This window comes from Zosterops lateralis (genome assembly GCF_965231275.1).
Source record: "Zosterops lateralis genome assembly, chromosome: 29".
Classification (NCBI taxonomy): domain Eukaryota; kingdom Metazoa; phylum Chordata; class Aves; order Passeriformes; family Zosteropidae; genus Zosterops; species Zosterops lateralis.
Genome location: NC_139789.1, coordinates 2,394,585 through 2,420,790, shown reverse-complemented (window position 1 = coordinate 2,420,790; position 26,206 = coordinate 2,394,585). Strand labels below are relative to the sequence as shown.

The 26,206-nt window shown below is 43.3% G+C and overlaps 1 protein-coding gene across 1 annotated transcript in view; it reads left to right on the top strand.

Annotated features, from left to right (window-relative positions):
- Positions 1-23,280, top strand: part of ARHGEF18 (Rho/Rac guanine nucleotide exchange factor 18) — a 39,836-nt gene extending 16,556 nt beyond the window's left edge. Inside the window, exons 9-27 of the mRNA XM_083879824.1 lie at positions 2,491-2,635; positions 3,367-3,479; positions 3,642-3,782; positions 4,244-4,494; positions 5,183-5,308; positions 6,527-6,644; positions 7,417-7,665; positions 8,495-8,571; positions 10,337-10,515; positions 10,901-10,992; positions 11,302-11,490; positions 12,137-12,268; positions 13,252-13,364; positions 13,769-13,825; positions 14,329-14,376; positions 14,931-15,398; positions 16,089-16,413; positions 18,123-18,245; positions 18,338-23,280. Of these exons, the coding sequence (XP_083735950.1) occupies positions 2,491-2,635; positions 3,367-3,479; positions 3,642-3,782; positions 4,244-4,494; positions 5,183-5,308; positions 6,527-6,644; positions 7,417-7,665; positions 8,495-8,571; positions 10,337-10,515; positions 10,901-10,992; positions 11,302-11,490; positions 12,137-12,268; positions 13,252-13,364; positions 13,769-13,825; positions 14,329-14,376; positions 14,931-15,398; positions 16,089-16,413; positions 18,123-18,245; positions 18,338-18,498 (3,107 nt within the window). The 3' untranslated portion in view covers positions 18,499-23,280. The remainder of the gene's footprint in view (positions 1-2,490; positions 2,636-3,366; positions 3,480-3,641; positions 3,783-4,243; positions 4,495-5,182; positions 5,309-6,526; positions 6,645-7,416; positions 7,666-8,494; positions 8,572-10,336; positions 10,516-10,900; positions 10,993-11,301; positions 11,491-12,136; positions 12,269-13,251; positions 13,365-13,768; positions 13,826-14,328; positions 14,377-14,930; positions 15,399-16,088; positions 16,414-18,122; positions 18,246-18,337) is intronic.
- The last annotated feature ends 2,926 nt before the right edge of the window (positions 23,281-26,206 follow it).

Sequence of the window (26,206 nt, the reverse complement as noted above, 5' to 3'; positions counted from 1 at the left end):
ATGGTCTGAACATAAATCTTTGTTGAAACACAAAGTGAGGAAAAAGGATCTGGGAGGGGAAAAAAAACGGTAAGAAAGAACATTTATATTGCAGCATAGACTTTGAAATATCTTTTTGCTCCTGGAAACGACCATCCCAGTCACAGGTGTATTAAATGGCATTTTAATTTTACAAGCTGTTACAAGGTCTGCATTAACAGAGCAGGTGAGTGTCAAACACAGCTGGCTTGGATGTCTGAGCATCACTCTGGGTGTTTGAGCTGTTGTCAGGTACCATTTGCGTTGCAAGGTGTCCTCTTCATGCAATGATTCTTCCCAAGAGGCAGCTCAGGGGATAATTGTTATAAGGAGATAAGTAGCTGTTTGCATTACCCAGAATGGGTCTGTGCATTTAGGAGAAAGTGCAGAGACTAAAATAGGAAGCAAGGGCTAATGAAAATGGGAGAAGTTGTCTGTAGGGCTGGTCTGTGTGAGGGGAGCAGCGATCGATGTGGGGCACAGCAGTGTGCAGACAGTGCTAATTGAACTCAGAAAATGGCTGGTGGGCCATGCAGGCTCTGCTAGGCACACAGGACTCGTTTTCCTTATTCAAAAGCAGAAGCTGGAAATTAAAGGAACAGCTAATAGCCTGGGCATTGTGTGTTGTTAGCCACAGCATAACCCTGCAGATTGCAGTGCCCAGCAAAAAACACCCAAAGATACTGTCTCAATGTAAAAGAAAAATTCATTTTAAGAGAGGCATAAACTGTGTTGTGTGTCCCCATCCCTCTCCCCTTGGTTTTCCTCTGAAGATTTTTAGGTCTGGCCTGTCCTTGTGTAACAGAACTTCATGTTCCTGGCTTGTGGAGCACAGAAAGAGAACTTGATGGCCAGTAATTTCAATACTTCCTCAAATGGAAACAGAGAATTGGTTATTAAACCTTTGTTTAAGAAGTCTGACTGGGCAAATCTTTTGGATACTTTATTTGTCTCCTTGGGGGCTTGGAGGGGATGGAAGGGACTCAGTTTACCCAGTTTGTTGTAGACTGACAGTGTACTGTGTGTGTAGCTCGGAGTTTCAAACCCAAATAGGTTTTGGGAAAGGTATTTCCAGCAGGAAAAGATGTGGTGATATAATTTCTATTAAATGTCATTGATGAAACCTCCCCTGCAGCCCCAAAAGAATTCTTCTGTCAATGATGATGGAATGAGAAACAAGCAGGTATAGAGCACGGGATATGAAAAAATGTGGAAAAACCTGTTTCATGACAAGAACCGCAAATACTTTGATTTAATTGTGCTTCGCTGAACGAGGTAGAAGTGGGAGAGAGAATTATTAGTGAAGGTACACTAAGGAGGGCAGGCTGAAAAAGGGGAACTTTTAGGGCTGGGCAGACACCATTGTTTTTACTAGAAAAGTGATCCATAAGCCTTATCTGGGGACCAGAGAGCCCCTTGAACTGCTACAGCAGCACCCCCTGGTCCTGGAGGAGCCTCCTGGCCATGGGACTGGGACAGGAGTTGGGTCTGTCCCTGCAGTGACAGAGCCCTGGGTTCAGGGATCTGTGAGATCCCACTCCCATGTCCTTAAAAGCTCTTTGAAAAAGGGCAGCTACAGACCTTGTCAGGGATCAATTCTAAAGATTATCTGGCTGAGTCTTCATCTTTGACTTCCCTAGAGTTCCTTTTTTAAAAGGATGTATTTTGTCTCCTGTTCCTTATCATTTATTACAGACATTAGTACTAAATAATTGTATCCATTTTTTATAAGTCTATTACAGGCTTCCACGTATTGTGTAATAGTGATTAAAATTTCAAATATCTTTCCAGTTCACAGTCTGTCTAGATTTAAAAAGCATTAAAAAGCTGCAGTATTAAAATTAAATTTAGCTCTGGTATCTATTATGTGCAGTGTGTGTGCATGCAGATATAAATCGCTGTGAGCAATAAACATTGCAAAGAACCTGTGAGGTTTTTTTCTATGATCTCTGATTTTTCTTGTTTGCCATGAAATGTTCTATGCCCTTATACGGTGGGGTGTGAATAATTGTGTGTAGGTTCTGGTGTTTTACTAAAGGAGAAGATACTTTGCAATTTCCACACTAAATGGGCACAGTAGGGACCAATTTCCTGCACTTCAGACCTGCTGATTTAGCCAATACACTAAGTTAAGTGGCAGCTTTACATTTCTAGAAGGATCACAGGTAGTATAAAAACAGAGCATCTCTGGGGCCACTTTACTGTGGCAGATCTGAGGGCAGCCAGTGGTGAGCATGGGGAATACAAATTCAAAAAGCAGCGGCAGAAGCAATGCCATTCCAGCTCACCCCGAGCTGTCTTTTTGTGGTTCCTTTTCAAGAAAATGGAATGAGAATGTTTTTTTGGACAATGAGCTCCTGACATCCAAGATCCTGTCAGTTCTCCGTCCGCATTCCGAGCGAGGGCTGAGAGCAGGCGAGCTGCAGTGCACGCCTCATTTTCTGAGTACCAATTCCATTTTTGCCTCTTTAGCCACTTCTCTGAAGGAGCAGCCCCGAAGTCTTCTCCTGGGACCGGATGGCACCCCAGCACTGTCCCGGAACCTCGGGATGACTATCGCCCAAAGAGGACATTCCCAGCCTTCACTGAACTCTGCTGGAGCTGTGAATAAATTTGGGTGAGTAAAATTCTTCTCTTCTGATCCACTGCCTTCAGCTGCCCCCCACCCTCCCCAGTGTGAAAAGAAAAATGAGAACTCACATCGTGTTTTCAACCTCAAAAGAGTTTTATCGAGCTTTTCACTCTGAAAGATTTTTCCCTGAACAATGGTGGGTTTTTTTCTTTTTGTCTTTAGTCCCTCTGTCCTGTGTCACAAAAGATATTGTATAAAACAGTGCAGTATTTGAGTGTTTCTGTCTAGATTATGGTTTTAATGGATGTATTTGTCTTGAGAACTGCTGTGAAATTCAGTGATGTTGTCTGAGTTCAGCTGTTCTAGGTTGGGCTGGCGCTGACTGGTGTAGGAGGCAGCAGTGTTTTAAATTGCTAAATACCTTCATTAAAATAGTAGGCAAACTCAAGGCTATCTGCTGTTTTAAGTAGCTATTTACTTTTGATGTGCCCCAGTTATCCTCCCTTCCCAGTGAAAGTGCCCTTTGTCACCAGGTGATGTCCTTGTAAACTGTCATACCAGAAGTTACAAGCTTTGCTTATGCTGCTCTAATTAAACTGCAGAATTTCAGCGTTGGAGTTGCTGAATTGATTTAACTGTTTAAAGAGAGCAGTGATATCTTATTTACTTATTGTAAAATAATTGCACTATAGTTTAGGAAAGATGCTTGTTAAAGAAGTTGGATTTTTTTTTTTTTTAATTTTAATTGTTCTGGTCTAATTTCTTTGGCCATTTAGGCTAATTTCAGGAGACATGGATGAAGGGGATTCAGGCTTTATAAAATTTAAGCAGACTTCAGATGACGTTGTCTCGCTTGCACCTTCAACAGCAGACTCCATTTTTCTGGAAGGTATGGAATTTCTGTGCTTTTCAGGATTGTTATGCAACTTCTCCCATGGGTTTGAAAGCAGCATCGAGGTGTTTTTGCTCTGGTTATTGTCACTGATGGTAAAGAGGGATATGGTGAGAAACAGTTTAATAAAAATTGAAATTGAATGTGCTTTTGGTCTAGATGCGTATTCTGTGTCCCTCCGGAGTGAAATAGAAACAGATGCTCATGAGTTTGAGGCAGAGTCTTGGAGTGTTGCAGTGGAACAGCCTTATGTGAAAAGGCAAAGGAAAGACGTTGTAAAAAGGCAAGATGTAATTTATGGTAAGAGTATTTGTTATTCTTAAAACTTTTTCTATTTCATAGTGACACCATTGTGAAACAAAGCAGAAGTCATTTTTGTTGGTTCCCATTTTGATTTGTGCTTGAAAACTGAAACTGAGTGACAGTTTTTTGAGTCTGTTACCTGCATTAATGTGTATAATTCCTTGTGTGAATGCCTTTCAGCATCCCATGGGTTTCAGCAGGGCTCTGTAAGCAGCAAAGACCAGCTCTACAATTAGGGAACAGCTCAACTGCCACTGGGAGATGTCCTTAAATAAGTAGGGTCAGTCACTGCTGGGTTAGGACATTAGCAAGGCAAATTTAAGAGCTTCACATGAGTGATGCAAAGACTGTAGTGAAGAGGATGATCGTGGCTTTCAGAGCCTGCTCTTATGTCTCACTGCTCACTGCACAGCATATAAATAACGTCTGATTTTATTTCTGTATTTCCCCTTGCCCAGAACTAATGCAAACTGAGATGCACCATGTTAGGACACTGAAAATAATGCTGAAGGTATACTCCAGAGCCATGAGAGAGGAGCTGCAGTTCTCAAATGCAGTCATCAACAAGCTCTTTCCCTGTGTGGATGAGCTGCTGGAGATGCACGGGCAATTCCTGCTCCAGCTGAAGGAGAGACGAAAGGAATCCTTGGAAGAAGGCAGTGACCGAAATTATGTAATCCAGAACATTGGAGACCTCTTGGTAAAACAGGTGTGAATCAAATCCTACCAATAATGTTGACACTGTAAAGCTTCTAAAAAGCTACCTGTGAGGGTAAAGTTATGTGTTGCAAAGATTGATTTCATCCTGGGTTTATGGTTCTCTTCCCAGTTAATGTGGGAACATATCTAGTCACAAATAATGTGAAATGATTAATAAATGTTCTCTGGGCACGCACATATACACGCTGTGGGATATATGACTTGTCTGGTTCTATTTTTCATCTATTCCAAGAGTAAAGTAGCATATTCCTAGTGTCCATCCCAAACTTGGCTCTCCTTCAGATAAAGCCAGACTTCTTCATTCTGATCTTTTAAAAATTCAGTCAGGATCCTTTGAACTCATGGCAGCTTTTGCACCATTCTGGCATGGAGTGGATGCAACAATGTTACCCATTTTTTTGCTGCCCTTCAACTTCTACAGTTCACAGACTTTTTAAGTGCAGAGGTACAGAAATCCTTTTTAAAAATTCTCATAATTACAACCATCATTTAATATTTGGTTATCTTGTGGTATTCCAAGCCCTCACATGTCATGCTGCATAAATCTCTCATTTCTGGTACAGAAGGAATTGAAATACAGGGAAAATGTCTCAGAAACCATGTTAAACCTGGGGTTTATAGTGGAGGTAGGTTTCCTCTGAATGATTCATGTCTTTCATTCTTCTGTTTCCAATTAGTTTTCAGGTGAAAATGGGGAGAGAATGAAAGAAAAATATGCAGTGTTCTGTTGTGGACACAATGAAGCTGTTAGCCATTACAAAGACCTGCTCCAAAGCAATAAGAAGTTCCAAAACTTAATAAAGGTAAAGAGTAACCAGAAGTCTCCTATTCTGACTATGCAAAATATACATCACTGATTTGGGCTTTGTTTTATACTTGAAGATCCCTCAAATGTGAATGTGCAGGGTTAGAGGCACATTGTTGTTATTTGGTAGGTTGTGGGCTTGTTTTTTAGATCATTTGAGCTGTTTGGAGACAAAACCACAATTAGCAAGTGTTACATTTGAGGCAGGCTCTTGAGAGCACATAGGACTGGGGAATAGAGTATTTGTTCTATTCAGGGCTCTGTCCTGCTGTGTTGCCATCAGGGTAAATTGGTTTGTTAATAAATTAAATCAATGATAAATGCTGTTGATGAGCTGCTGTAGAAAAAGCGGGGACTCTTAGTCAGATTTTGCTCACGCCATCATCTTCCCAAACCCAGGAGATTGGCTGCTGGGTGGTTTTTAACATGCAGTTAATAGGAAGGGCTGAAGAGACATGGCCCAAGTGGAAGCTGTAACCTGAATCTCAGATGGCTTTGCAGAGGCCTAAATATTCTCATTTTCCAGTCACCAGTAAGTGATACTGTGTGAACTTTCCAGCACAGCTCTGTACTTATAGCTCATCTTAGCCAGGCACCTTTAAAGTGAGAGCCCTTAACTTCCAAGGAACTAAATAAGTGACCAGAGTTTGAAAACATGTAGCTTCAGTCCCTGTAGAGAAAGATCTTGGTACTGTGTTCTCCTGCTGCCAGGTGTGTGCTTTACCTGCAGTCAGATTAACTAGTGCTTTACAGTCCTCCCTTTTTAAACAGGAATGTGTTTCTGTAGGTCAGGCTAGTGGGGAGCATACAGTGGTAAAATAAACACTTAATTTCTTCATTATTGATCTGATCTGACTGGTAGGTGGTTGGGTGTGGTTTTAAAACCACTGAACTTTCCTATGTATTTAAGGTCTGACCTTGTTATAAAGGGTGATCAGTTAGCAACAGGCAGTCAGACAGTTCAGGTTTGGAAGTTCCCCTGATTGACTCCACATTTAGTTAACAGTAGTGGAAAACAATACCTAAGATATTTTCCAGTAATAAAGGCAATTTTTTGAATGCTGTCAGAAGTTTTGCCTTAGTAGAAGAGTGCAGCTAATTTCATGGTGCTGTCTCTAATGTGCAGAAGTGTTTTGGGGCAGAAAGCATGTGAATGGAGAGGGAGTTAGAACAGCACCTTGCACAGTGGATGTGACGAGTTTGTCTTGTTTTCTAGAAAATTGGGAACAGTTCCATTGTGAGGAGGTTGGGGGTCCAGGAGTGCATCCTCCTGGTCACCCAGCGCATCACCAAGTACCCGGTCCTGGTGGAACGGATCATTCAGAACACAGAAGGTGGGATGGTTCCTGCAAGCCTCACAGTTGTCAGCTGGTTTATTTTCTGCCATGTTTTGCATGTTCTTACCTCAGACAGGCTGTTACCTGCTTTCTCACTTCTCTGTTGGCTGATGATGCCAGATCAGTCTCACCTTAGAGGGTCAAGAGAATCACAGACTGGTTTGGGTTGGAAGGGGCTTTAAAATTTATCTCATTCCACCCCCTGCCATGGGCAGGGACACCCCCCACTATCCCAGGTTGCTCCAACTCCGTCCAGCCTGGCCTTGGACACTGCCAGGGATCCAGGGGCAGCCACAGCTGCCCTGGGCATCCTGTGCCAGGGCCTCCCCACTCCCACAGTGGGGAATTTCTTCCCAATATGCCATCTAACTCTGCCCTTCTTCAGCCTAAAGCCATTCCCCCTTGTCCTGTCACTCCAGGCCCTTGTTAAATAGTCTCTCTCCATCTTACCTGTAGGCTCCCTTCAGGCCACACTCAGTTCACTCTGAAATTTCTCTTCTCCAGGCTGAACAATCCCAATTCTCCCAGACTCTCCTCTGAGGAGAAGAGCAGCATTTAAAGTCTGCAACCACAAACCCATGGTAGTTAAACCTGTTGGTTCATTAGCTTTTCAGAGCTTTAGGTTATTATATTTTATTTTTAAACTTAAGCTCTTAGAAGATACTGTTAGATGTCCAGTAAGGAGCCCTTATGCTAAAATACATTTGGATGGCTTATGTCTTGTATTCTGGAATTGAAAATGTGGCTGACTGCTTCTCTTTTCCCTTAGCTGGAACCAGAGATTACGAAGAGCTGAGCCAGGCCCTTGGTTTAATTAAGGACACCATCACCCGTGTCGATGCCATGGTAAACGAGTGCGAGAAGGGGCAGCGGCTCAAGGAGATCATGCACAAAATGGAAGTGAAATCCTCTGGGAAGTGCAAGAATGGGCTCCTGTTCCGGAAGGATGACATGGGCCAGAGGCGGCTGCTCCTGGATGGGATGCTCTACTGGAAAGCTGCATCAGGGCGCCTCAAAGGTACAGCACCAGCAAGGGCAAAAACACAACTGGGAAACAAGATTTATGTTGGTTTGTTTTTTTTTTTTAGTAACTGTTTATTACTGATCGATTGGGTATAAAATAAGATGACAATAACCTGCTTGTTTAATAGGATATTGGAGGAAATAGCACTTGTTCTATTCTTGGCTTGTCCAATAAGCATCTCTGTAATGGTGCATGATAAGTTCCTTATGCTGTTTGCTTATTATCTGGCTGATCTGCTTCCCAATTCAAGAGGGAAGTCTTCAGGTGGATGACAAAGCTTTGAGTCATCCTGACTTAGTCTCCTGTGGAAAGGCATTATCTTGTGCGAGCTCTGCTTCACACTTTGCAAAACCTGTGTCATGTCAGCTGCATGGTACTTAATTCTACATTTGCCAGAAAATCAAAGCAGTGGCCATCAGGGAATATTTGAGCAGCTTCATTGCTCAAGTGTTCAAGGAGAAGCTTCAGTGGCACAGAAAGTGCAGCCAGGAGTAGGTGGGACCCTGAATGGCTGCAGTTCCAGAAGAATCTGCTGTTGAGAGAGACGTTCCCTCTCAGATGCTGGAGTCCATGTGTAGGATGTGTGTGGGGGTGTTCTCAAGCTTTAAATGAGCCCTGTTTAAATCAACTGGTTCTGCATGGTGCAGCCTGGCTGGGGACAGCCCAAATGGAAGGCAGTAACAGACCCAATATTGCAAATGATGACATACTGTTCCCTGGCCTGCAGGAAATATAAGTTAAGTGATTTTTGAGTCTGGACTGGTATTTCTGCTTTAAAATATAACTTTCTTTCCTTTTTTTTTTTTCTCTTTTGTTACTGTAGATATTCTGGCAGTCTTGCTCACTGATGTACTGTTGCTCTTACAAGAAAAGGACCAAAAATATATATTTGCATCTGTGGTAGGTATTATTCTCTTTATTTAATACATGCACTTAAAGGATTTATGAAAGTGACAGTAACTATAGAAGAAGCACAAGTAGGGATGTTAGATACTTGTTATGGGAGGTCCAGAAAGAAAATTAAGTGAATAAATCAGCCACGTATTATGGAATTACTTTTTCTGAAGCAGTTTTGGTACTTGTTGAATCCTTTCCCCCCTCTCCCAGTGCAAAAAGTATTTCCTTGCATTGGCCAGTTGTAGCTGTCACATCTCCCATGGTTCTCACTGCTTCTCTTCTTTTGCTGTGACTTTCTCTTTCACTGAACTTTGTCAGGCTAAGATTTTGTACAAGTCATGGACACTGCACATGCTAGAACTGTGCTTTGAAAAACACTTGCAAATAGATCCTGCTTCTATTTGGTGTGCAGGGTAAGAATCTGCCATCTCAGTCAGGGACATGGTAACTGTGGTCATAGTGCCCTGAGATTTACTAGGGGCAGAGAACTTTCCTGAAATACATGGAATAAGCACTAAATGCAGATGTTATTACTGCAGCACTCCAGAACATTCAGTGAATCCATTTGCTTTTCTAGGGCATTTCCACAGGTGTCCTCAAATAAATTAATTTGTACATTTTGTCCTGATCTAGTTCACTGATGGCTGTTGTAGAACCTGTTACAGAGAAACTCTTCTATGTAATTGTTTACTTGGATGTATTTTTTTTCAAGACATTAACATTAGACCTGAATTCTAATGGTAAAAGCTATTTTGGTGACCTCAGGGCTATACAAACAACTGCTTTTCAAATTACCCTTCTCCTAATGGACAGAACATGATGCTGTGTGGTGGATTTTTTTCCCCTCTGGAAACGTGCTCTACACTTAGTCTGACCAATTTTTTTTCATCTTTGTATGTATACAGTTCATTTGAAATTTAATATCACTTCTCCATAAATAAATCAAGTGAGGGAGCAAATGGATCTGCTCAGTGATTCTGTTTTTCCAGTGACCTCTGTTTGTGGCTGGAATTGCAGTACAGCTGCTCAGAGAAGCTGGCAGAAGCTGGTGTTCCTGGTGTTTACTTCACAGTTCAGTTCTCTTATCATGGCTCTAGATTATTCTGTGAAGGTTCAGCAGTCACAAAGAGCTGCTTTATCCTGGGAAGGAACTTTCTAGGCTACATTTGTTGGAGCTGTGCTGTAGGAAGCCTAGACAGGTTTTTAGTAACTAATATCCCTCCTGTAAATGTGTTTTCACTGCAAAGGCTGACAGCTAATCCAGTTAATCCTCATTATACAATACACTACCTGTCACCTGGTATCATTTTTATCAGGGCCTGACACCCTCTAACACCTCTGTTTTATTTCTTTTGTAGCCAACATAAAACCTCTAACACTTCCTCTTGTTCTCTTCTTTCAGTGCACAGTGTGTCATTAAGGTTTCTGTTTTCTTTTTCAAATTTTGGATTTGCCTCCTTTTGAGCAAAAAATTTTGAGCCTGTTCTTGACTTTTGGGAGTCAGTGAGAATCTTTAAATTAGCACAGGCTTTGATGTTCAATCACGTATCAAGACCTCTTGTTTTTGACATGTTCATTCTTCATTCCTTGTTTTGATTCATGGTAGGAAAATGACAACATAAAAAATATCATGTGAAAAGGTCAGAGTTATCTCATGATGTTACAGCTCCTGGTGGCTCTGGATAAACAGGAAGAGGGGGCAGCTAGGAAACACAATTCCTAAAGAACACATATAATGTACTGCAATAAATGTTATTTTATTTTACAGGACTCTAAGCCACCAGTTATCTCACTGCAAAAATTGATTGTGAGAGAGGTAGCTAATGAGGAAAAGGCAATGTTCTTAATTAGTGCTTCCTTAAAAGGACCAGAAATGTATGAAATTCACACCAGCTCCAAGGAGGAAAGGAATTCCTGGATGGCACACATCCGCAGGGCTGTGGAGAGGTAAGGGAGGAGGGAAAGCAGGAGGGGCCAATGTCCTACTTGTCTTCTCTTCACAGCACTTACAGGTGTAAATTTATCTTTAAAATCCATTTGACTCTCCCTAAACTTTCTTTGTAAGACTTCAGTGTGCAATTCTGTTTGTGTTCATTAGGAAGAAGCCACTGATAAAGATGAAATAAAAACTAGTCAAAGACTTTAGCCTGCTTTTATTAAAAAAAAAGAAAAGGCTCACTGATGTCAGATGCAAAAGGTTTTTGGAAAAGGGAGGAAGATTGACACCCAGGATAAACCACAACTGAGGCAAAAGCTTCAGGTTGAATCCTGAGATGGTTTTAAATTATCTCACATGCAAATCAAACATAAATCTGTCTTTCCCTTTGGACAGCTGTCCTGATGAGGAAGGAGGAACACTTAATGAACCTGAAACAGAGAGGAAGCTGGCTGAAGCAAGAGCTGCGAAGTTAAAAGATTTTCAAGGTAATGACTTAGTTATATATTCCACAAGCTGCTTCTCAGCATTATTTGTGATTTATGACTGTCTAATTCTTTATCAAGATATGATCAAGCTTCTCCTTCATAAGCCTTTCAAGGTGGTGTAAGGTTCTGTAGAAATAGTGGCTAAAGAAGTCTAATAAGCTTTGTCCTCTCCATCACTTTCCTCCTTAACTGTTAATTATATCTCTGCATTTAATGCTCTGGCCATAAAATGAATGATAATCTCCCAAATTGAACACGGTTCTGTGACAACAACAAGGAAGACAGGACTGAATTTGTTTCTTCCTTCAGAGCGTTTGAACATGAAAGATGACCTGATTCTGCAAAGTCTCACTGAGAAGCAGCAGATTTATCTGGAAATGTCTGAGTTGAATGGCTTTGAAGACCATTCCCAAGGATCCCGAGCCAGGCTGCTTCTTCGGGGGGATATCTCAGAGAATCTGCAAGGAGAGGCAATTCTGAAGTCTGCAGTGACTGAAGGTGAATGGAATGTGGGAATGTGTGGGCATTCACTCAGGTGCTGGGGTGGGGATAAACACCCAGGATCTAAGTACAGGCCCTGAAAATCATCCTCTAATAACATAATGCTTTTATGTAACACGCTTCAGACTTCCTCGTTCTCAGAACCAATCTGCAAGAAAGGCGAAATGGGTTTAGGGAGAAGACCTGCACAGCTTGGATTGTTTTATTTTTAAGGATCAACCAATGGAATCTTAGGATGAGTCTGTTCAGAAAGGGTAACAGAGTGCTCTAATAATACACAGTCCTGAAATGTAATATTATGGGAGGGTTATCTATTAAAAACAGCCTGTCTAAAGATAGTATGTTTAGAAAGAAAATAAGCCCAAACATAGTTTCTATTAAAAAAATAAAAAAAACAAGAAACAAACACTCAAGGCTTGATAATCTTAACTTGCAGTTAAGGAAGAGCTCATCTTCATGTGAAGAGCCTGTCATGCAGAGCTACTCACAAAGGAAAATTCATCTGTACTGTAGGACATCTCAGACTGCAGAACTTTTAGTGGACTTGATGATTGAAATGGGTTTTTTTTAGACTCATTAGCATGATAATTTGTACTGCTGCATAGACATGGCTGTTTACATGACATGTTCTCCTCTTCTTCAGCTGAGAATCTCCAGGACTTTATCTTCACTCACTTTGGCAGTGCATCCTGTCAGCCTGAGGATGGCTCAGGACTCCCCCGGAGAGCAGAGACCTTTGGAGGATATGACAGTAGTCCCTCAGTTTCAAGTAAAAGTAAGAAAGGGAGCATTTAGCATTTTTCTGATCTTTTTCCTGTGATTATTGTACAGAGAATAAGAACAAGGAATTGAGGCTCTCATATAAGGAAGCTTCACCAGGCTCTGAAAAGGAAGATCAGAGCAATTTCCGGCATGTTGGATCTTTTGCTCCTAATACCAACACTAGAGAGCAGAGTAGGGCTCCCAGTGATATGCTGACAGCATTACTTTAGCCCATTCTTTATAATTACCACAATTCCACACAGAACTTTAATTTTGTTTAAAAAAAAAAAAAAAGAGCTTGACCTGAAAACCTAGAAAATTTGAATTCAGCTATCTGCTTTTGTTAGGTCGTGAACCCTTTTTTCTACTTTGTATCTGTACAGTCACTAGAGGTTTGCTGAATTCTTAGATAATATAAAGTGTCCTTTTGACACAGATGGTTTATCAATTAATTAATGAAATAAGAGGAAAGACTAGATACTATTTGTCTTCATTTTTGCTTCATGCATTAATTGAAAAAGCGAATGGCTCTTATTTCACTGGTTGTTAATCTCTAGAACACTTTCTGATATCTGGAAAGCTCCATACATCTGTCATGTACTTTTTACAGGAGGGAGTCCATCTCCCCTTATGTCCTTCCACACTCACAGTGGTGCTGCTGTGACTACAGTATTCCTTCATTCCATGTCATGAACTTGCAGTTCTGGGAGCTGATTATTTTCATGCAGACGTTGTGGTTGCTTCACTTAAAATAGTGTAATGTAATTTGAACTTACCTTCCCTATTTATCTTAACCCGGACTTCTCAAGTTTTTAAACTTCTTTGAGCAGCCCTATGTGTGACTGTTGTCTGATCTTCCACTTGGGATCAGCATGGAGAAGCCTTGCAGTTACATTTTGGTTCAAAGTCACCATGTCTTTCTGCTTGCTCTGGCACTCACTGAGTTATCCCAGGCCCTGTGCTGGTGTGAGCTCCTCATACTCCTCTCCATTTCAGGCAGGAAGAACAGTGGTGGTGAGCAGAGGCAGTGGGACTGGAGAGGCCCTGCACTGAGCTCAGATGCGCAACTCCATGACCTGTCTTCTAATGCAGAAGAAGGATCTCAAACTGTATGTTGAGCTTATGAGGGATTTAAATGCTTTTCCTTGTGTTCCTCATTGTGATAGTGGTGCAGAACAAATCTCACAAAGTTAAAAGTTGTCATAGCTGGCAGGACTGGGCTTGGAACAGCTTTGTCTATAAAATTACTTGACTCTATTTAGGATGTTTTGTGGGGCAACTTGGTAGCTCAGCACTTGAGAGGCAAGAAAATTCAACTTTCCATTTGCTCGTTTGATGCTGTACCATTAACACAGGCTTTAATCACAACACTGCTGTTTCAACTTGGCTTATGAATTCAGTATTTGTGTTGTATGTCCTTCAGTGCATGGGAACAGTCCCAGCTTTTTCTGGCAGCATTGCCAGTGCCCAGCAAGTGTCCCTAGCACAAATGTTGGTTTTGTCTCCCTTACAGAGTGATGGGACAAGGCTGGATGACAGCAGTGGTTTTCAGCCCACCGTAGAGTCTCAGGTATGTTATTTCTGCTGTTAAGAAATCCAATGGCAAATAGCCATAGTATAATAATAGCATGTAAAATCAAACCAAACCACCTCCAAAACTCAGTGTTTGTAATGTCTGTGGAACTCAGCACATTAACAGCTCACTGGCCAAACTTGCCTCTGAATCCCTGTGAGATCTGTACCTGTGCAGTGATTCAGTGCTGGGGCACAGGAGGAAGTGATGGTTGAATAGTTCAGGTGAAGAGAAGATGATGAGGACTTCTCCATGGAATCCCAGGGAGATTTGCTGGGCACTGATTCACATCTGCACAAGGATAATAAACTGAAATTCCTTGTGCTTGCATACTGGCTTTTGCTATGCTAGAGTACTCTGGTGGCCATGCTTCCATTGTGTGTGTTTTTGTACAGATACCATGGATTATTTTCACTGCTTAAAAATAAAAAACCAAAAAGTCTGAAGCCTCAAAACAGAGTGCTACTCAAGTGCCTAATGTTTTTTTTCCTCCTCTTCAGCTTGTCCAGAGGATACAGACGCTGTTACAGTTGCTCTTCAGTCTTCAGGTAAACCATTTTTTACCTTCCAAGAGATTTGTTAGACACTAAATGTAATAAAATTTATGCAGGTGTGGAGAGGAGCTACTTTGAAAATATCCCCTAAAGCTGGAATGAAGTGTAGAACCTGAGACTCGAGGAAATTGTGTCTGGTATTTTGGAGGAAGTGTTAGAGCTGTTGTCTTAAGTAATTATTTCCTTTTTCCTGCTCACTTAATTCTTTTCCTGCTTTGAGCTTTATCTGCTCTCTGTGCTCATTGTTCATATATGTGTGTATGAATTAGTTGTTTTTACTGTTACCTTGTAATCAGCACTATTTTGACTGTTTTGATTCAGGGTAACAATTCTAGGTGCAAGAAATGTCCAATTTGACACACATAAGCATAGTTTATTTGCTTGGCCATCTTTAATGTTGTGTCAGTCACCATGGGCTGTATGAACTGGAATTAAGATATAGAAGAAAAAGACTCTGTGACCTCACCTGGTAGATGCTGTTGTCTCCTGCTTAGCTGTGCATGTTTGTTGAACCTGGGTGCCTCATGCTGCACTTTTATCCCCTGCAGGCTGTGATCTCTCAGCAGGACAGTTACATTGAGGTGCAGCGAGCCACCATGGCAGACCGGGACAAGCAGTACCGGCTGCAGTCCACCCGAGGGAATCTGCTGCTGGAGCAGGAGAAGCAGCGGAACTTTGAAAAGCAGAGGGAAGAACTGATGAACGTCCAGAAGCTCCAGAACCAGCTGAAGCAGGAGCAGCAGCGCCTGGAGCGGGAGAGGAGCCGGCAGCAGAGGGAATTTGAGCTCACGGAAGCACGGCTGCAGGAGCGCGCCGAGGAGATGCGGCAGGTGCAGGAGAGGCTGAGCCAGGACAGGGAAGAGCTGGAGAGGCAGAAGGAGGCCTATCAGCACGACCTGGAGAGGCTGCGGGAAGCCCAGAGAGCTGTGGAGAAGGAGAAGGAGCGCCTGGATCAGCTAAAGAAGCTGAAGAAGCAGAACACGGTGTCGGGCACCTTCTCCCCAGAAATGGGCCAGGTGAGGGATTGATTTTCTCAGTTTTGTTCCTAATAACCCACTGGCTTCTGGATGAAGGTTGCACTTGCTGCAGCACCAACCTGTCTTTGCCTTTCACTGGGGTCCTTGAACCATCACCTGAAGTAGCTGGTGATGGACACTCTCAGAGAGATCAGAGCTTGATCAGAGTTTCCCAGTGTCTCTGAATTTCCACTCAGATGTCTGGCAATGAGAATATTTTTTAAAAACATAGAAATGGAGAATATGTTATTTTCAATTGTGCTGAAAATACTCTTGACTGAGTAGTTTTCAAATTCAGGAACTGTCCTGTTGCAGGCAAGTGATTGCAGAAGCTGTGCAACATCAACCGCATTTTGTACAATTGATTTCTAAAGACATTTCTTGTGTTTTAAATAGAAATTTGAAGGTCTGATTAAATTGGTTCACTGAAACTTTCTCAAATTGCTTCTTTCTCTCTGCTCTGTCATCACCCCATGCAGTCTGCTCCTTCCTAGGTGCACTGTTAAGCAGTTTGGAGCTGCTGAGGTTCTTTTCAGTGTCCAAAGACTTACACTCTTGCTCTTCCTTCTATTCCCCAGGAACCTTTAGGCTTTGTCTACCCTGTTCTGCTTTGCACTAGGAAGTGCTTTGTGGCCTCTCCTCCTTGTGCTGGGTGAAAATTTGACCGAGAATGCCTTTTTCCTCTTGCAGAGCCAGATGATCAGTCATTCCATCAGCTTCAATGGAGAAGGGGTGGAAGCATCTGCAGCTGGCTCCAAATCCTCAGTGAGGGTGAGTTCGGTGGCCGGGCTGGAGTACCTGGAGCGACCGGAGCTGACCCGCAGGGACAGCACCACCCTGGAGACCCGGCCCTCCCTGAAGAATGAAGTGCCAATACATCTCCTGAGTGCAACCAACCAGATCCAGAAACCAGCTGCAGTCCAGCAACAGATCCCCACCAAGCTGGCCACCTTCACAAAAGGAAGCAAGGAGAAAGGTGGCAAGAGCAAAGCATCTCATCGGACAGACAGTTCAGGTATGTGTGATTTTAAATCTGTTTAAATGCATTTCTGATCTCCACCAGGATCACAGTGAGACAGAACCCTGCAGTTAAACCTCTGTATGAAACCCAGAAATTAATATGCTACAAATTACGGGTGTGTTTGCTGCAATTAAAATCTCTTAACCTCCTAAAATCCTGTTAGGAGTTCCATGTCTATACTATTTGAATTGGAAGTGTAACCCAAAGGGATAATGTTGAAAATGGAGTTGTGTATTCCAGCAAAGAGAATGGTGGTGGGAGGTTTTAAACCTGGATGTAAAAAAAAAAAAAAAAAAAAAAAAAAAAACACCAAAACAAAAAAAAAACCCAAAAAAAAAATTTAAAAAAGCTCTTGTGCATGAGTAAAATGTTTTTAAATGTTTTGAGGCTGGCTTAGCCTTTTCTTGCTCTCTGTCCAGAGTTGTAGTGACATCGAATGCAGTGCTTTTCTTAGCACCAGTCAGTCATTAAGTACAGATCTCCAGGCCAAAATTAAGATGTTGTGTGTGTAGTAGAGTTGAAAGGGGCTAATTTTGTCACAAATAGAAGCAAGTAAAAATGCAGTCACCCTGTCCTGGTGTAATTTCTGCTATTAACTGCTGGGTACTGGAGTAGTGATCTTTGCCAATGACAGACACACTAAAACCCATTTTATCTCCACCACTTAAAGTAGCCCCACTTCCAGCTTAGGGGAATGGCCTGTAATTTTAAGTTACAAAATTATCTTTTTAGCATTGTGCTGGATTCAGACTTGGCAAGCTTGTCCATCACTCTGCACTGCTGTGGAGAACTCGAGGCCAAACCTGACAGAGAGCAGGGGGAGTGGCTTTGGCACATTGTAGAAACATCTGTCTCTGTCCTGCATAACATTTAGTGCCTTTGCAAACTTTCTTATGGTTTTGCACGTAAATTAAGCCTGTATCCTCTTACCCTGCATACCAAATGGTGGTAATATAAAGTTCTAATGCCACATCTCCCCAGTTTATTTTTAATAGCTCTTACATAATGGTCTCTGCAGTGGAAATGGACTTAATGGTGTTTTTCTGTAATTTATATGAAAGGTATAAACCACAAATATATTGGTCTCTGTTCTCTTGTGAGCATTAGTGGGCTTCATGCTTGTTATGCCCATGTGTCGATCTTAGAATAAAATGGAACAAAACTTTCTGTACCAGAGGCAAAAGGCTGTGTATTGAATTTGGGTTTTGTGACACGTCAGGAATGTGTACTGAAAGAAAGAAGTTCTTTAGATCCAGAATAGCCATTTCATGAACTGCTTTCATTGTTGGAACTAAGAAACTGAGAGGCTGGAAGACCAGAATCAGTGGACTGTGCTGCCGAGCAGCTGTGAGACAGATGGAGAGCAGAGACAAAAGTTCATCACAGCTCTGCGTGTTAGAAGTAGCACAAATGGCCATTTGCTATTTGAATTCTACAAAGATTTTTTTTTCTCTCTGCTGTGCTTGATAATACTGTGTTTTAAATCTGAGATTATCAGGGTTTGCCAGTACTGAACTAGGAGTTTCAAGAAAGAGGAAAATATTCATAGTTTAAACAGCTGAAGAGATAATATAAGTAGGACCAGCTCTTTGTGGTTTTGCAGCTTTCTTGGGTGTGTAAAGGTGTCATTATAGTGGTCTCAGCGTGAAGTACTGTGAAGTGCTGCTTGCCCCAAATACTAATTTATCAAATATTTTCTTTAGCCTCTGTTGATCAGAAGCAGCTGCTTCCCCCCAGGCTTGCTGGACGAGAGGAGGCTGTCCTGAGGGGCAGGCGGTCAGCAAGTCCATCCCTCCCGAGCAGCCAGACCCCTGCATTCCAGCCAGGTATGCCTTGGCCAACCTGCCTGTCCATGGAAGTGCCTCAGGCTCTTTCTGCAGTGTCACAAATACATCTTCTTCCATTTTATTCCCTCTAGAACTGTATGGCCCTACAGATGCTCAGCCAGAAGCACTTTCATCTGCCTCAGCGACCCTCTTCAAGCCCAATAACGTTCAGGTTCAGCCAGCGGTGCCCTCTCAGCCCAGCCTGTTGAATGTGCAAGATGATACCAGCAAAGAGGATGTCATTTTCTTCTAACTGGAGAAGAAAAGTGATTCATTTGAAGATGAATCACCTGACACACTGTTCCAAGAACTCAGGCCCCAGTGTGCACCGTGATGGAGACCCGACATGGATGTCTTCTGATCCCTGCCCAGTTACTACAAGCAAGGACCAGCCCAGGATTACTGTCCTGCTTTGTTGGCTCCTCTGCCAGCAGCTCAGAATGAGGGCACAGTAGTAACAATTCGCTTTTAAATTCTCCAGTGTGTTGACACATGGCATGGCTATATCAATTCAGAGCATGTTAAAATTCTGACATTTATTGTAATGTGCTCTTTTTGGAGAATGTAACTGTTCATGGGCACCATCTTGTAAATTGTTATTGGTGATGTTGAACCACCCAGATTTTTATGTAAAACGTTTTAGTAGTAGGGCCCAAAATGGCTGCAAATTTTTAAATCTGTTTTCCCAGGTCCAGGTCAGTACTGGGTTGCGTATTGGTAACCAGGTGACAGCAAGCCAGTCCCCTCCCAGCCAGGTGTGCCAGGCACTGGGAACCCAGTGGCACAAGCCCCGTGGCCAGGTACAGTGGAAAAGAAGGTAAGGTCAGCTTCTGACAGTGTTTTCAAGGGGCAAGAGCCCCACCTGTTTGTGAAGGAGAAGGGTGGGACGTGTGAGAATTCACAATGATGCTGAAGAGTTGGACTTCATGAATGCACATTTCATTGGCCACCAGCGTGACTGGGATCCTGTCTCCCTGTTGGGGACTGCAGTACAGGTTCCCAGGCGAACTCATGATTGGTTCTGATTGAACTGAGAGGCTTGGATTTTGTTCTTTGCTGAGGACATGTCTAAGAAGCATTCAAATGCAGTAATTTATTGTCTTGTTTAATCCTGTTTTCTGCATCCTTTGTTTGTCTGTTCATTTGTTGGGACTTTACTCCCAGTACCAGAAGATATCAAAGCTGCTGTTACTGCAGAGACTTCTCTGCAGCATCATGTTAGGAATGAAGGGAATAAGAACTGTTTGGTTTTAGAATTAAAAATAATTATGCTAAAACAAATGTTCTTAGCTAAACCTGTGTTTAGCTGCTTTAAGCTAAACCAGCTTTGATACCTCTTGTGAAATGGGTCAGTTCTTGATCATGGAATGGTGGCGACATTAAGTGTTCTGCTGAAAAGGCATTATTTCCCTTTGTAGTAATTTGCACAGTCATTTTGTGTTGTGTTTTTCACTCCATGTCTCAGATTCTTTTCCCACCCTCACCCAAGGATGTGTGTTCTGGTGTGTGTTGAATGTGACTAGTCAGATAATGATGCACAGGAGAGATTGTTTAGGGGTATTGTTACAGAATTAAAGGAATCAGGATCTCGAAGCTTAATATCTTGGATTAATACCTTTCAGGACATATTTGATAATAGGTTTTTTAATATATCTTTAACTGATTTAAAGTGATTTTAGCAGCAGTGGATGGAAGGCCTGGTCAGTTCTCCATCCAGTCCTATGGCAATGGATCCAGAGGTGTTTGCAGGCTCCTCAAATCACTGAGTCGTCCCTGTGATTAGGTCCTGTGTGATGTTAGTGATGTCTTTAAGGCTATAACTCCTCTTTGCTTAAGAACTTTAATATTATTTCAGTAGTTACAGTGCAAGAAACTTCATCAGTTTTTGGCAGGAAACAACAGCAGTTTATGTTTTCAAGTGGTGATAATTTGGGTTACTGCCTTCAGGCAAGAAATTGAAAAACCCAAATTTACTGGTCAGGGGAAAGATAAGCTACAAAATACTGAGTATGTCTTAGGGACAAGCACACCTGCTGGAACAGTTCTTGGATTTAAGTGTCTTTTTCTTAGCTGAGTGGTGCTGGTACAAACCTGAGGCAGTGGCATTGAGTTCAGTGAGAGGAAACTCCAAACTGGCTCATTGCCAGATTGGGGATGCTCCCCCAGCCCCCAACAAGTGAAATTACGCACACTTGGCTTTAATACCAAAGGACTGCTTGGTAAATCAGCAGGAATGCAGAACCTGGAGTGATTGTCAGCAGGAAACAGAGTGGAACTGTTCCACTGTTGATTTGGTGGTGTTGGGATAGCATATCTTTGGTGATTAGAACAGAGCTCCACTCCATATTCAGTCTTAGCTTTCCAAAAAGTTAGTTCGGAATGGAGGGGAATTCTTAAAATCAGTGTAACTCTTGATCCGTGCAGCAGTGTGGGATCCAGCAGCTCTGCAGGACTGGCACTGATTTTTCCACTGGGTGATGTGCAGACTCCAGTCACCTCTGGTCCCCTGTAATTTCCCCTGGAAGCACACAGGGAAGCAGCAGGAATGCACAGGATGTTCTGTCCTTCATGCTGTGGTTTGGGCCACTCCTAGTGAAAACCCAATGCCTCCATTGCCTTAAATTACCAGGTTTTTAGGAGTTTTAGCCCAAAGCTAATTTGCATCAGTGGAGTAAATCACCTCAGCCAAAAAGAGATGTCAGTTTTGGTGCTTGGAAGCAATTTTTGGAAACATTTATTTAGGTTTATTTTGTGCCTGTCCTAAAGTATGGGAGAGAGTGTTGGAAGGGCTGGAGCAGCTCATTGGCTGCTTTCTTCTTCTGTGCAATGAAGAATTTGAATATAGAACAGTGACATATGGAAAACGAAGTCTGCAGTGAGGTCCCATTTATTTTAATGTTTTAACTTAAACATAACTTCTTTAATACTTCTTGTCAGCAGTGCTTGAAATAAGTTTTGGCTGTTAACCAATGGAGCCAGGCCTGTGACAGGTCAGGCTGTTGGATCAAACTCCAAAAGCTTCTTGGAATATGGGACTTCAATCTGTAACTGAGAAATGACCTTAGAAGTCATTCTCTGTCCTCAGTGCACGTGTCTGGCTGCAGCTGCCTTTATGAAACCTGTTTGCACCCTGAGCAGAGATGGTGTCTTCTGTCACTTGGGTCATCCTGGAGGTTTTGGAATTAGTAGGTGCTGTGATACCTCATTGCTACCAGAGTGTGGGCAGGGGATCCATAGAAGGCTGAGGGAAGCAAGTGAATTATTTTCTTTTAATGAATATGACTTTCTTTAAGTGAATCATGGGTCTCTTCACTCGTGCAAAACTGAATCTGTGAAATTGTTAACAGATCACTCCAGTTGAGTGAACTGGTTTTGGACTCTTCACTCAAATCTTGTTCCTAGAAAAATAACTCTTCTAGGTAAATTAGTACTGCTGTGTCCTGGGCTAAGTAACCTGCTATTGATTCTGAGTCACATCCTTCCTATTGGACTTCTTGATCGCTTCAGATAAAACTTTCCTTTTAAGTGATTTCTGAGGATTAGACAGTTCAAAATTCTGTGCCTCCCAGGTGCCTTTTGGCTTCTTTCTGAGCTGGGGTGTGGAGGAAATGCCAGCACGAGCTTTGAACTGCCACCATGTTTGCTTGGTGTCACAGCCTTAAAATTATCAGCATGTTTGTCCTTCAATATTGTGATGTTGCAATGTAGAGGCTGTTTCTATGGTTCTGATTTCAATTTGAACTCTGGTGTTAAAGGAGGCTTCCTCTTTCTCTTCCCATCTGGAATGTGGAGGTTCCATGTTCCAGGCCGAGGATGCCTCCATGGCCACTAGTGCTGAGCACAGCTGCCCTGTGTGTGTTGTGGATGCTTCCCTAGTTTTTAACTGTGCTGTCTGTGGATTGTAGCTGTGGCATGTCCCACGAATTGAGATCGCTGATCATCCCCCAGCGTGAGGCAGAAGAATTGGTGTTCCTAGAGACGCTTGCTCATCCAGGTACTCGCCTTCCTGCACAGCTAGGAGTCATTCTAAATAATTTGCAGGCAGTTTTGTCTTTCTGAGTAGTGGTCAGATGATTCTGCATACATGGAACTTGGTGTTTGTCATTTGCATTTACAACGAGAGTCGAAACTTAAACTAGGAAAGGGTTAACAATACTTATTTCATTTTACTTCTAACTCTGCGGAATGGGAGCCGAGGCTCCCCGGTGCTGCTCAGTGGAGTCCCTATGTGTTGTGCCCCCCATGCAAGGGAGTTTGGAGATTTTGTTGTCTTCCCCAGCAGTTCTCACATTTACCAGGAAACAGATCTGCATGCCAGGTTACACAAGTGCTGTAGGCAAAGCAAAGCCTTTCCCCTGCTCTCTCTTCGAGACCAGACCCAACATCTTCGTAACCACTGGCGACTTCATCATCCACCATCAGCAGGTTCCTCTTCAAACAGCCTGTGTGCGAGCTCTGGTTCATAACATTTGTGCCATGTTTATAAATCAGTTTTTTATATTTTTGTACTGAAAGAAATTGGAGCACTTTAGAAAAGTTGATTTCAAATTCCATTTCTGTCTGTAGCCGGAAGGAGATCTCTCATGGGTGTAGATCCTGTTGGCATAACTGCGTGCATCTCACTCAGAGCTGTGAACTCTCTTGACACTCCTTAGTCTTAGGTCTGGTTTCTAGGCCCACCTTGCACTGTAAAGATTTAATAAATAATCATGGTCCATGGTTAAATTGACCATTTTGTTGGGGAAGAGTTTGGTTTTGTTCTTTTTGTTAGGGTGTAAACATTGTAAATATTTCCTTTACTGTTGATACTGCAGTAGGAACATCTTTGTAGTCTTTATTTTATTTGTAAAGTTGATGGTTAAATGTTAATATTCTGTTGAATTGTGCACTCTTGATTAATTGTAAACATGATCTTAGCACACCAAATGATGATTTTTACAATGATTGCAATGTTTCTCCACTGAAGGATTTCAGAGCTGCAATAGGACTGAAACCAACTTCTAGCAATAAAAAAAAAGAACATTTAAAAACTGTCTGCCTTTTATCTATATAATTATTTATTGTTTTCTATTTGAAAGAAGATCAAAGCAGCTACCACTTCTCACATGCTTCTCATTTTCTACCCTGGACAGAAATAATGTGCCACAGGAACAAAACTGATACTTTTCTGAAGGAGAGGATGGAGTATAGGAGGTGTTCAGTGCAGAATACAAAAAGCTGCAGCCCTTGGCAGTGAGGTGAACACCTGAGGGAAAGATCAGCTGCTTCCAAACATCTGAACTCTGCTGGTGAGAGAGAGAGAGCTTGGTTAAGTTGCTTACATTAGCGTGGAGGTGCTTTGCATGGTGCCAGCCTGAGACATGCCTGGCTCTGTCCCAGGCAGTATCGGTTCCCACTTGGAACGAGGATAACAAAAATAGAAACTTTCTCCCTAGTGCTCGTGCCAGTTTGGCAGCCCTTGCTGCCAGCACCATCCCATAGCCTCTGGCTGGGGCTGCTCTTCCCAGCACTGCAGCAGGCTGAGTTTCCTGGTGAAATCCCCACTGGTGGCAAGCGAATCCAAGAGCTGTAACCTCCAATCATTTCTAGAGAGAAGAGATGCAAAACCAGGGAGACAGTGGGAGGACTGGGCCTTGGATTGGTGCTCTCAAGGAGGAGGGAGAGGTTTATCATCAGAATCCTGCACTGCAGCCAGGGGTGAGGAAAACCCTGAGCCATGGAAAACCCTGCAGTGCCAGCACTGTGCTCAGCCTGTTACTGCCTTTGGGGATTATCAAAGCAGCTTGGGGGGGACCCTGGGCCTCTGTGTTCAGGAGTCAATAAAACAAGCCAGCATTTGTCAGGCTCTGAAGTGCATGTGACATCTGGGTTGTGACACAAACTGGAACTCCACTGGAAAAACAAATTTTTTTCTACTTTTCCATATACATAAATAATCAAAGACTTCTGGGCGGACCAGTGTTTAAAATTTGGTCTTTATGGGAGCTAACAGACTGTCATGTGGGAGAATGATGTCTCCAAGTGAGCGTCTGTAGAAGCTTTTGCTTGTGCTCTTTTTAGGAAAATATTTCTCCCATGTGTGGAGCTCCCGGGAGCCAAGCCACGGTGCCTGCTGGAGATCAGTCACAGACCTCCTGTCTGTGTCACCACAGCAAGGCTACTCACTCCATGTCCATTTCTAAACATTTTTTGGCAGCAAGAAGTGGAATCAAAGTGATTTTGTGGGGGACAGCAGGGACGGAGAGTCTAGGAGAAAAGCTGAGAGGAGCTGCACTGTGCTCATATGCAGCTGTTTTCATGTCAGACCTGCAGGAATTGTTTTCAAGAAGACAAGAAGAGCCTGGATCAGGGAGATTCAGGGTTAACATGGCCAGGAGCAATCCCTGCAGCACAGATTCCCACTGGGAACTGCCCAGCTGCAGCAGCCCAGAGCTCAGCAGAGGCAAGTTTAAATCCTGGGCAGAATTTGCATCTGTTAGAAGTTCGGTGCTGCTGCAGCCATCCGTGTTCAAAGGTGTGTAGGTGTTGCTGTGTTCAGTTTTTGCCACAATAGCAGGGCAGACATTCCTCGGGGATTGCAAACACCTTGCCTGGCAGTGGCAGCTGTCACATCTCTGTGAGACACGGAGGGTGTGACTTGAGGGAGGGTGTGACTTCAGGACACGGCTGGCGGTGCCTTCAGAGCTGCTAACTTGCTCACGCCGATATTCCAGCTGCTCCGCCCTGCCTTGTCTCTCTCTCCAATCTGTAGCTAATTAACCCGAAACCCAAACCACATTCTTTCTGTGGATGAATCACGCCGAGGCCATCGGCAATGACCAGCTTTATGCTAAACCTCCTTCTTTCATGTGGGTGAGACAAGGCTGATGGTTCCCATACGTGCATCTGAGATTCATCTGGGAGGCAGATGCTCGAGGACAAACATGCACAAAGGATATTGGCTCCAGAGTGTGCTCCAGCAGTGGGAATGTGCTGCTTGCTGCCTTTCCCTTCCTCAGCCCTGTGACTCAAATCCGATTCAATTTCTCATCCCAGCGATGGGGCCAGCCCAAGGCTCAGCAGATGAGGGATGTGGGGCCTGTCCTACACTGTTTGCTGCTGCTGTGCCTGTGGGATCTGGCAGAGGATAAAAGCCAAACCCTCCTGGAGCTGGCAGTGCTGGAGCATGCAACACAGAGTCCCCAGCTCTGGGACTGTCACAGGCACTGGAGGCTCAGACAGGGCAGCATCCCTTTGTTCTGGGGCTCCTTAACTTTGCACAAAGGCCTGGAGTGACAGGACACAGAATGGCTTCCCATGGCCAGAGGGCAGGGCCAGATGGGATATTGGGCAGGAATTGTTCCCAGGGAGGGCAGTGAGGCCCTGGCACAGGGTGCCCAGAGTACCTGTGGCTGCCCCTGGATCCCTGCAAGTGTACAAGACCAGGCTGGACAGGGCTTGGAGCAGCCTGGGACAGTGGAAGGTGTCCCTGCCCATGGCAAGGGTGGCACTGGATGGGCTTTGAGGTCCCCTCCAACCCAAACCATTCCATGATTCCCTGTGCACAGGACCATGAAAACTCCTTGCTGACAGCACAGTGTGGACGTGCCTCTCCCATGTCAGAGCAGCAGCTGATGTCATTTCTCTGTGTGGAGCAGTGTCTTGCTGGACCTGAAGCCATCCCAGATGACTACACATGAAATGCAGATCTGCCAGGGAATTTCAGGTGTGCAATGCCCCTTTTCCCTTCTGGAACATTGGGAGTCATGAACAAAACCACACTATGTGTAATTAAAACTTAGTTTTTCCTGGGCTGCCATGAATTATCATTGTAACAGTTTCTTGCTAGATGTGAGGTGGGTGTGCTGCAGAACATTTTCATTATCCCTATCGCATCTTAACCAGCAAGGGGAATTTCTCAGCCACTGCTGAGAAAGGGAGGGAGGGAGAAAGGCCACAATGCTGTCTTGCTGCTCTGGCAG